The 12,323-nt window shown below is 34.3% G+C and overlaps 1 protein-coding gene across 1 annotated transcript; it reads left to right on the top strand.

Annotated features, from left to right (window-relative positions):
• The first annotated feature begins 283 nt into the window (after positions 1-283).
• Positions 284-12,321, top strand: LOC144441279 (histone-lysine N-methyltransferase SMYD3-like). The gene is made up of 12 exons (XM_078130838.1): positions 284-444; positions 1,328-1,391; positions 1,816-1,920; positions 2,451-2,517; positions 3,040-3,238; positions 3,853-3,955; positions 4,602-4,712; positions 5,101-5,170; positions 6,002-6,129; positions 6,512-6,687; positions 8,417-8,525; positions 9,214-12,321. The coding sequence occupies exons 1-12, from the start codon at positions 284-286 to the stop codon at positions 9,400-9,402; spliced, it is 1,482 nt and encodes a 493-aa protein (XP_077986964.1). The 3' UTR covers positions 9,403-12,321.
• Positions 12,322-12,323: the final 2 nt, after the last annotated feature.

The following is a 12,323-nucleotide window of genomic DNA, read 5'->3' as shown; positions in this document are numbered from 1 at the left end:
AGCCTGGCAAAAGTCTGCAGTAAATTTCGTTAAAAATAAAAAAAATTAATTAGTTAAAAATTAAATTATATTTAAAAATTAATTACTTGAAAATTGCAGTCAACTAGTCAATATTACACTGTCATCACCAAAAGTGTTCTGTTCAAAAACTATTCTAAGATCGCATCAATCATACAACTCACGTTTGTGAAGTAACCACGTGATACCCAGTCTACAGGAAATAGTAAATAATGAACTAATCTTTCACATTTCCGGTAAGTTAGGGATACCTTTCCACAGAAACATGGCGACGAAAGTTGAGCTATTTACCGCGGAGGAACGAGGTCGTGGCTATAGGGCCGTTGTGCAGATTGGAACGGGGGAGCTGGTACTGAAGGAAAAACCCTTTGCATATGTTCTGTGTAATACTGAGCGAGGGGAGAGGTGTGACTTCTGCTTTCACAGGTAAACAATACATAATGTACCCCGTGATCAGCCCTTGATCAAATACCTGTGACGGTATAGCATGTTTGGACTAGTCATGTATGAGTCATGACTCAGACTTCTAGCTACAAACGAGAAATTTAAAGTGCATTTTATTGATTTTAATACTCAGTGTATGTATCTTGTGTATGTACGCACGCCTTAGTAAGTTGTGTTAAACTTTGTTTTGGTGAATACAGGTATTATATAATGACAACAATCAAACTTCAAATGCATCTGGGATTGGGGATTCCCCTACACCATTACAGCTGTCTGTAACATCGGTGCGCGTAATATTTCTTACAATGTTGTTTTCCTTGTCTACACAGGCTACATATGGCAACGTTTTTACTTGAATACATTTCCCCGACCTTTATGAAAAGAACACATCTTCTAGTATAGAAATATATTGATGCATTTGTAGTAAATGTGTAGCAGGATTCTGGTGATAAGTTTCACACAAAAGTTAGCATACAAATCTTTCTGCACTAATCTTCGTTTCTGGGATTGTACATAATTTGCCTCACACACCCCATCCCAAACGTACAAACAAGCAAACACACTCACAGATAAATGCATATATAAACCATATACTGTGTATGACTACCCCATGTGGGTATGTGTGTGTGTTGTGTTTGAGTTCATAAATAAATGTAAAATGAGTCCCTCAGATATTATTTGAGAAAAATCAATGCTTGTACAAAATGTAGTATATGTAATTGAAATTGTTCATTGTTATGAGAGATGATGATATAATGATGTAACAACAACAACAACCAATGACACTTTTCATTTCCATAAGAGAACATAACATTTAGATATTTTGAGTTTGACACTTTTTCTTTTCCTCTTTTTTTTCATATAGTCGAACTACTCTCCTCAGATGTTCTGGTTGTAAATTTGCAAGATACTGCAATGTAAAATGTCAGGTAGGGAAACCATTCAAATTTTCCATATACAGTCATACACTTAGTCTGTTACTGAAAAAACTGATACATTACTTTGGAATATGTGAAACTATATTATTCTCAAGTTAACCATACTATGGGTAGGTCTTTGTTGGTTTTTAGAGGGATGCATGTTTTATTTGTTAAAGTTACATTTTAAGATGGTTTTATCTATTATTTTTGCTGCACTTAATTTATATAAACGTACTTGTATATTCTACTTGCTAAGCATACCATGACAGAATGCCATGACACATAATTGCAAGTGCAACACACTCTGGGTATTTACACTACTATATGCATTGTTCTGTATGGCTGTACTTTCACATGTATAACAACTTTAAGTTAAAAAGATGAAAAACTCAACCTGCATTAAGGTTTAAATGTAAGACTGTTGTTCTTTCAGAGGTCAGCATGGCTTGACCACAAAGCAGAGTGTGCATCATTAAAAATCACAGCTCCTAAAGTTCCTACTGACAGTACTAGACTGGTAGCCAGGATTATATACAAGGTAACTAATATCTAAAGGAAAAATCAACTTTTTAAAACTTGAGTAGATGTAATAGCTGCTTTTTTCCTGTCAGCAAATTTCAGTACAAGAAATAAGTGCTCCTCACATAAAATTGGACATTAAGTGTAGTTTCTACCAAAACACTTAAAAACAACAAAAAGTAAACTTTAAATTTTGGCAGACATTGATGTCACATGTCTCACTGGAAACAAACACAGAAAACAATTTAGAAATATAGCTGGGATCTCAGAGTACTGTACTAGTAAACCTCTAACACTTGGATTATTTGGTACATGTACTTAGTATGTTAAATCAGATTTACTTCTAAATAAGTTTTGATGAGTATTCACTATTGTATATTTAACATTTTGTACACTGACTTGGATAAATTGAAAATGGCGCTCAGATACAGTTTGTTCCACTTCAAGGGACCTTTCACCTTTGTCCGAATTGAGACACCATTTTTATAAAAAATACCCCAATAAATGAAAATGTTACTACATGTTCATATTTCTTTTTATGAATTTCAGCTTAGAGATCGAACAAGAGATGAAGACACAAAGAAGGAAGTGGAAGACTTCCTGTCTCTTCAGTCACGTAAGATATATACTTTGAATATAAATAAAATGACAAAATATGATAAAGTTTTAATATGTACTTATGAAGAACTAAGAAACTTGGAAATATGTCAGCAAGAACAGAAAATATCTTGGTATGTCACTTTGATGAGGCCAAGAACTAGTACACACATACATATTCTAACATGTAATCTACCCATATCATTCCTTACATACTTTGCCATAGAGGGCGCAATACTGACTCAATCATGAATCATAATGTAGAGTATTATAGATGAATTCACAGATTAGCATTTAAAAAACAAGATGTCCACCACATTGATTTTATGACATCAGCTATAGTCACTAAGTCTGGTTTCATCATCAGCCTCTGTCCAAGAATTGTTTTCTTAAAAAAAAAAAAAAAAAACGATCATGGTTTCACTTAGAAAATTTAGACTATAATGTTGGTTGATAATCTACAGTCACGCTGTAATTTATAGTCTAAGAACAAACATTAAAAATCACACATTTTACACTTTTTTCTGCTTTTGTTTTGTAGATCTTGAAGAAATGGAGAAAAGGGATGATAGAAAACAACAATTTACACAAATGATGTTTATTTTAAAGAAATGCATGGACGAGGATGTTCTTGCAGAAATAACACCAGAATTATTTGCCATCTTTGGACGAATGGTGTCCAACTGTTTTTCCATTTGTGATGGTGATATGAGGGGTAGTGGTGTTGGCATCTATAATGGGTAAGATAGTCCAATAAGAAATCTCTATATTTTTTCAGGCCAAATAAATTAATCTATGTTAAATAACCATGTATTTGCTAAGGTTTTGGAACCTAAGTAACATCAGGGGTTGGGGTGGGACGAATGAAATCTTGTAAAAAAATTTAGTGATTTTCATACCTTGTCCAACAGTTTTGGTTGGGAACCTTGATAAAATCTCTGTGGAACTCAGGTAGATTTTACTAATATGCAGAGCATGCACATAACATCTCTACATACTACTCTACATACTAATTTGACATAAGCTGGCTATCAATGGCAATCAAATTCATCTTCTTATATTGTTTGGAAAGTTTATGGCATAATATGATTTCTGACATTTTGGAAACCTAAAAAGAATTTTTCATCAAATTGTTTATTTATTACACCTGAATAATGGGTGTGAGTTCTGCTAATAGCAAGTGATGGCAACGTATGCTTCAATATGTAGATTACTGCAGGACCTGGGACCTTTCCAAATGCAGCAAAAGTCATCACCCCAAAACCCTCTCAACTCATCTCATGCCCTTTAATTTTAACATGCTAACAAAAGTGGTCAATCTTATAAAAATCCAATAATTCTTTCTTAATTGCAGTGTAGCACTCCTTAATCATAGTTGTGATCCTAACTGTGTGGCAGTCTTCAGAGGTACAGATATCTACATCAGATCTATCAAGAAAATCAACCCTGGAGAAGAGGTACACTATAACTTATAGAGCTTAATTTTAAGAAATATGAAATTAATAGAATTTAGTTGTAAAATATTGAAACAGTGCTATCTGTGCAAGTTGTTATAGATGAATCAGCACATTTAAAATTAATAAATAAAAAATATGTGAATCCCCAAAATGCAGCCAAATGTCATTCTGATCTAGATAGTATGTGAACTGCCCAATAGGCATACAAAACACGCCATACTTGTTTTGGGGAGACAACAGTGTATATTAAAACTGTGTATATTAAAACTGACGAAGGGTCCATTTGCTGATTGGTTCTCCATATAGCATCGATTTTGCCAAATTGGTCAAGATATAAGTTGTGTTTCTAAGCTGAGTGACACTAAAATGGTGTGGTTATCCACTGCAATTTGGGGTATCAAGCTATTAGGGTGAGGAGAAAGGACAATTTAGCAAGATGGATTAAAGGGCTGTGTTTCAATCTTGAGTCATTGCATTTAGTATTATCTTGTTAGTGGAGACTAATAGTATTACATAGGAATTCTTTTGCCAGGACCATCTTTTTCTATAGCTGTACCAGCTAACAATTGTTTTTGACACCTGAATTTTGCTTCTTGATATCCACAATTCGACCATTTTATATTAACATTCTGGTTTTGATCTTCAGATCACTATCTGCTATATTGAAGTTTTCACTACAACTGCAAGGAGGAGAAGGGAACTGAAAGAGATGTACTATTTTGATTGTACATGTGAAGTTTGTGAAAATCTGGAAAAGGTGAGTAAGATTTAGATATACAAGGAAACTATTTTTGATCAGAAGGTTTGAGACTTACTAATACAGTCAGTTAAAATGTACATTATCTTGTCAATCTCATGATTTCACTTTATGTGGTCACATGGTATTTGTATGACAGTCACATGATATGTGTTTGGGAATCACATGGTATTACTAGGGTTGTCACATGATATGTGTTAGGGAATCACATGTTATTTGTATGGCGGTCACATGGTATGTGTTTGGGAATCCCATGGTATTTTGTAGGGTAGCCACATTTTGTTTGGTAGTCACATGATATTTGCTGCCATGACTAATCTAATGCAAAGTTTAACAATTTTTCACAGTGGTAATTAGTGACATGTTCTATTTCATTTTAACTTTACAGGACAGGTTAAAACGTAGTGCTAGGTGTAGTACACCAAATTGTAGTGAACCAGTTTTACCAGATGATGAAGGTATGCTTATAACAGAAACAGTTTTGATACTTTGTTAAAAATAATAAAAGAACTGAAATATCAATGTGACTTTTAAATGTAGATTCTTTGATTTTTCTATAAAGAAAACACAACAAAAATGATGTTACGATATCTTATGTAAAACTTGCTTTCCGAGTACTAGGTGCAAGATATTAAATTGCAACTTATGGTCGAGGTGGTGGTGGGGGGTGGGTGCTACATACATGAAAATCATAGAAGTTAGAAATAAAAATGCTTAGTACAATATAATTGTGGTACCATTAAGTTTCAACAACCAGAGATAAACATATATGAAAACAATAAATGTGGCACACAGTAGGTTACAAAAATGGATGATAGCTTTGTGTTGGTGATGTGGCCTGTAATTACACTAGTGTAAACACTTGAAGTCCCTAAAAATGTACTCTCAAAGTCTACACAAATTCTAGTGTTTTTATATGTATGGCAATAAAGTATCAGAATCTGATTCAAATTAAAACACTGAAAGGGTTTTCCCAAAGACTGAACCAGTCTACTGTGAGTGTGATCATATCAATATCCATTTTTTTGGTAAGTTAATGTATTCATTTGATTAGTCAATCACTATAAAACCTATTATCAGACGGTATCAGTCATAGGGTAGGGCATTCAAACTAATTAAATAACTCAAATTAATTAATTGATTGATTTATTGATTAACTTAATGTCAGCATGTCACAATAATAGAGATAGTTTGGGGTTCTTTCTGTTAGATTGTCGAAAGTCATCTTGCCAAGCAAGAATTCAAGATTATAATGTTAATTTCCAATACTATATATTTTTGTATTTCAGGTGGACTTTTACCATGTAAAAGCTGTGAAAAACAGTCAAGCAAAACACATGCTACGAAATACTGTGAGGCCATGAAAAGCATCCTGGAAAATATGACAAAAATACAAGATGCCAAGAAACAAATTCCAGTCAATATCCTTTTGATTACATGAAAAAAAAGCAGGTGTTCAGTACTAACATGTAAACATGTGATATGCAAATGACTACATTATAATATATTACAATTAATTTCCAGTAGGCGGCCATCAAGACGAAAACGTTAACATGCATCACGAAGGTCAATTGTAGCAAAAATACCGAGGTAAAATAACAATGAACAGTTAGCTGACATCTACATCGGATTTTAATCAGATTGCTACAGGTGGTTAAATACTGTTCAGGGTGTACAATGTTACAAGTAAGTCATTATATGTAACAAGCAGCTGTAATAGTTACGATAGCTCAATTAATTAGTTTTCAGTAGTGTTAGTCTGTAATTTGCAGACAAATTGAATCCTTGACTATTTGGTACATGATAAATGGATCCTAGAATTGTGTGAGAAGTGTTTGAAAGTAGAAGGAGAGTTTTTACACAACTACAATATCCACATGGTTCAGATGATGGACAGAGCTATGGATGCATGTGTTGCTATGAAGAAATGGGAAGGTGCCTTGAAGTTTGGATTGATGGCAATTGAACCTTGCAGGTAATCATGCATGTAGTATCATAAAGTCAAAATGTTAGTGATAAAGTTTGTATCATATAAAAATACACTTGGACAGTTATGTTAGGACACCCCGAACAGTTGCATATTGTAATTATCCAACAACAAATTGACCAATCATAAGAGTTCTTTTCTACTACCTATGTAATGTTTTTTTCCCCAATATGGCTGCTTCTGACACCAAAATTAACTCTGAATGAAAAAGTTAAAGATGCTTTGACTTTTCACCAACAAAATAACCATAAAGTTTACACTGCTTTCCGGAAAGGTATTCACAAAAATAAGCCTACACCATTAGAACTGATGTGTACCTTTATAATTAGCAATTACAATGGCACCCATTGGTTATTGTGTTAGTCAATGGCTGCCAATCAGGTTAACCGTTTATGGACATACTAACATTCACAACCATTCCAATAAGGCTTTGTAAGGGAAGACATGGTGCGATATCATAGTTGGGTATTTCTTAATTATTTGAGATGATCAAAATTGTTGATTAATAGTACCATGGACTATCACAAGGTGTTAATTTAGTTTGAATTCCATACAAGCCTATGAAGACAATGGTATACTTTCCCTGTATATTGCACACTTACTGGTATCATGTTGAAATAAACACAGCCCTGCTTTCTTTGGGAGACAGGTATCACATTGAAATAAACACAGCCCTGCTTTCTTTGGGAGACCGGTATCACATTGAAATAAACCCAGCCCTGCTTTCTTTGGGAGACAGGTATCACATTGAAATAAACACAGCCCTGCTTTCTTTGGGAGACCGGTATCACATTGAAATAAACACAGCCCTGCTTTCTTTGGGTGACCGGTATCACATGACATTGGAATAAACACAGCCCTGCTTTTTTTGGGAGACCAGTATCACATTGAAATAAACACAGCCCTGCTTTCTTTGGGAGACCAGTATCACATTGAAATAAACACAGCCCTGCTTTCTTTGGGAGACCAGTATCACATGACATTGAAATAAACACAGCCCTGCTTTCTTTGGGTGACCAATATCGCATTGAAATAAACACAGCCCTGCTTTCTTTGGGAGACCAATATCGCATTGAAATAAACACAGCCCTGCTTTCTTTGGGAGACCAATATCGCATTGAAATAAACACAGCCCTGCTTTCTTTGGGAGACCAGTATCACATTGAAATAAACACAGCCCTGCTTTCTTTGGGAGACCAGTATCACATTGAAATAAACACAGCCCTGCTTTCTTTGGGAGACCAGTATCACATTGAAATAAACACAGCCCTGCTTTCTTTGGGAGACCGGTATCACATGACATTGAAATAAACTCAGCCCTGCTTTCTTTGGGTGACCGGTATCACATGACATTGAAATAAACACAGCCCTGCTTTCTTTGGGAGACCAGTATCACATTGAAATAAACACAGCCCTGCTTTCTTTGGGAGACCAGTATCACATTGAAATAAACACAGCCCTGCTTTCTTTGGGAGACCAATATCGCATTGAAATAAACACAGCCCTGCTTTCTTTGGGTGACCGGTATCACATGACATTGAAATAAACACAGCCCTGCTTTCTTTGGGAGACCAATATCGCATTGAAATAAACACAGCCCTGCTTTCTTTGGGTGACCAGTATCACATTGAAATAAACTCAGCCCTGCTTTCTTTGGGAGACCAGTATCACATGACATTGAAATAAACACAGCTCCACTTTGTTTGTTTGTTTGCAGATTACATCATCCAACACATCATCCTCATCTTGGGATTATTTTGATGAAGATTGGTAAACTACAAGTGTTTTTAACCGACGTCAAACTTGGAGAGAAGTCATTGCAACAGGTATATTCCTACATTGTACTAAAACAATGAGTGAAGTCTCTTACAGAAAGATTTACATAAGAAAGATCATTGATGGTCATTGTAAAATGAAAGGTATAGATATTTATAGTGTACACATTGGGAATCACAAGTATGATTCTTAATGTCATTCTGATAGCACCGATCATCATTGGTAACATGACAAAAGAACAAATACATGTAAATTTATACTTTTCTTGAGTAGTTATCTTGGTAAAACATCTGAGCTATTAAAGGCCAAGTTTGGATTAGGATTAGGATTAGGATTAAAGATTTGGCCCAGAACAAAACAATAATCCAATGTAATTGTCATGGCAACACTGATAATACAACGCTAATTTGAGAACCTGGGATTGAAATGCCAGATGTAACTGCTTCCAAAATTTATTTAAAGCCAACTTTAATTAAGAATTTTTTTTTGTAGTTTTTAGTATGGTTACATGATACATTTGATGTGCAATAATAGGAGGGTTTTATTCTTCAAAAACTTGATAGACAAGAAGTACTTTAAGATCACAGTATACAATTCAGACATTTTAGCCTTGCTACATCACGTAATCACAAACTATTAGGCTTTTGACAATACAGTAAACACATGAAATAAAATCATCAAAAAAATATCACTCAAGTTCACAGAAAACAACCAATACTGCCTTTTTATGTATTTCAGGCTTTTGAAACCCTCAATATTACCCATGGACCATCCCATCCACTAACAAAGGATTTAGAAGGCTTGTTAACTCAGTGCCAAGAGGAATTGAGGGTGCAGGCAGTTCGGAATATGATGCAGGAAATAGAGGAATTGAACAAGGAATATGCAGCTGGAGAAGGAAAAGGACAGGGATTTTTAGACAAATAATTTTCCACTGTACTTCTTACCACTGCTGCTGAAGTTTTTGACAGCTTTTTTATTCAGTTTTGATCATACTTATCAAGCAGAATGAGAGGTGGCCTGGTAGACTGTGAACTGCTGATGGCATAGTTTGTAACATTGTATGTTATAGACTAATGGCTTGCCAGCATTCCCAGATTTATGTGGGGACCAGTCATATTTGTCAGAGTTCGTTTCCTATCCCTTTAAATACATTCATCAGGTCAGTAAAACATAGCAACAATTAGTTCTTGTATCACACAACTAAGAGTTCTTATTACTTGCGTGTAAAATTTCACAGTTCAGGTTGACAAGATTTGTCAAACTGTTTAGCCTAGCAGCAAAGCTAGCAAGCAGACTGTTTGACAAAACCTGTCAAACAGGTGAAGCATTTACTCATACATAAATAGAATCCTTAGTCATGACACAAGAAACAAATATTACTGGCTCATTTAATATTCACATGCTACCACCATATAGTAAGACCTGTGAAATCCGTATATTCCTTGGAAACCATGATCTAAATTGCTATATTATTCTAAACATTGCTTCAATTTGCAAATTTGACTTGCAACTAATCCCTGGTGTAAATATTTTCATCAAATGATACCAATTACCTTATACCATGGAAATACATTGTACTCTTCTTCATTTGAGGTTACACTTTAAGTGACTCCCAACTCGAGCTGCTATTTATCTAATGCCATATTAAGATTTATAATTTCCCAGAAGTTATTCTCTGAGAAGACAAGGTTGCAGTCCTCTCTTGCCATAGTTAAGTTTTCAGTGTTTTTTTTATATAGCATTTGATGTAAACTTGGTAAGCTAGGATGCTTTTAAATACAATTTAATGAGTGCATTGCTTTATTTTCAAGAACTCGATTGTTTTACCAGGTAAATGATTTGAGGATCTATGAGAAATTACTATCAACCAGAGTGACTATAGAGTTTTACATCTCACGTGTTTTAAATTACAAATAACAAAATAGTGGTAGTGCACAACCATGTAAAATGATGCATGTTATCTAACTGTGAAGACAAATCAACATCACTGTTGGATGAGGCAAGGAAGATTCAAACACAAGTTTATTTGTGTTCACAGTGAGATAAAATGCAACATTTCATGTCCGTGTGCTGTCAGTGCCTGCCCAGAGGTTAGGGCCTCTGCAACTCAAATTGCAAGTCTCTGCCAGAGTAATAATTGTACAGTGCAATGATTACAACATTTGTTGAAGGTGCTTTATAGATGTGTTATATGGAAATGTAATATTGAGTAGCATATAATCACAGTTGTGACACTGGTCAGTCATTAGCCAGCAAGATTGTTTACAAATTGATTACATTACAGGGGATATACAACCTTACAACAGGTAACGCTGAAGTAAAGCACTTTTTACATGTCACTCATTTATAACATTCATTTGTCACAAATGGCTCTCAATGAGATCTTGACAATGTTTTATGGCATCTGCTTACATTGGAGCAAAGAATACTCAAAAACAGTGTTTACAGATCGATTACATTTCAAGAGACACCATATACTGGGCAGATAGATGACCAAAGCAGTTGAAACTATACATTTATGATATGCTATAAATGACTGGCAAATCTTACAAATATTTTACTTCAGTGTTACCAGTTGTATCTCACTTGACACTTGCACTAATGTGTGTGCCACAGTGGAGTTACTTTGGGGCTTATACAGGTAGAACTTGAAACCAAGGTGTTCAATTTGAATTCACGGCTTTGAATGCCGACAACCCATAATCTTGCTTCCTGGTACAAATAACATTTTAGAAAATCCAATTTTCATATATTTTGAGCTGTACTTTGTTAAATGTACAAATTTTTTAAAACAAAATTTTAAAATTCTGTATTTTAATAGATTTTATAGTAATATGCAGTTCCCAAAATAGATGATTCATTTACCATTACCAACACTTCTACCCATTCAATAATTCAATAAACAACATTTTAAAATTTAACATAAGTTTATTGGCTAAAAACTTACACAACTGGAGAACAATAAAAATGGTACAATACAGTAAATATCAAAGATATGATAATGTTGGATTGTCAAACACAATCCAGTCCAAAATTATACACCAAAGTTTCTTGATACAAGTGTTTGGCAAAATGGAAGATGAACAATTTCACAATGCAGCAGAAACACAGATCTGGGAGAAGAAAATAGAATCGTGTTAAGAGGACACTGCTGGCAAATCATGAATACAAGTACTATGAATATGTAGAGCATCAGACATCAGAGTTTGATATATTTGGCTTCATTATTTTCAGAGAGAGAGTTCAAGGTTTTCATCACATGTCTGCAGAGTTGTTCTCCTATATAACCATATTTAGCAAGTACTGTTACATTAGAAGTAATGTAATATGCATACATGACCATATTTGGTAAACATCATGGTCACACATGACCATATTAGGTAATCATTACATATGACCACATTTGACCATATTTGGAAAATACTGTTACATTTGACTTATTAGACAAACAGTATCAAGTTGAACATAGTTACCAGGATGCATTTTTCAAATAATGTTGCCATACTTGAGGCTTTGGAATTTTAGGAAACTGAATAGTAAGGGTTTCCTAGTGAAAATAATGTCAGACACATCACTGTAACTACAAATTTCACTGGACTGTGAATGTTTTAGTTTCAAGAAACAAATCAGAATAGTTTTTCAAAATAAGTTCTGCTCCTTCACACTCAATGAAAGCTTTGTAAGATTTGTCTAAAATCAATGTATTTAAACAAGAATGTATTCATAAATACTATATATATGTATATATTTGTAGAAAAATTTACCAACCTGCTTTTTTTTGATAATCACCATAGATACGATGCATAGATACCTGAAATGATGATACAACATAAGTAACGAAATAA

This window comes from Glandiceps talaboti, chromosome 10 (genome assembly GCF_964340395.1).
Source record: "Glandiceps talaboti chromosome 10, keGlaTala1.1, whole genome shotgun sequence".
NCBI lineage: Eukaryota > Metazoa > Hemichordata > Enteropneusta > Spengelidae > Glandiceps > Glandiceps talaboti.
Note: the sequence above shows the minus strand (reverse complement) of the source record. Positions and strands in the feature narration are given on the sequence as shown.

What these genes read in the sequence shown, in the direction of transcription:
- LOC144441279 (XM_078130838.1), top strand. Translation starts at nt 284, where the DNA reads ATGGCGACGAAAGTTGAGCTATTTACCGCGGAGGAACGAGGTCGTGGC. An exon ending in ACTGCAATGTAAAATGTCAG is followed by an intron (nt 1,392 to 1,815) that starts GTAGGGAAACCA and finishes TTGTTCTTTCAG; the next exon opens with AGGTCAGCATGGCTTGACCA. An exon ending in TTTGTGAAAATCTGGAAAAG is followed by an intron (nt 4,713 to 5,100) that starts GTGAGTAAGATT and finishes TTAACTTTACAG; the next exon opens with GACAGGTTAAAACGTAGTGC.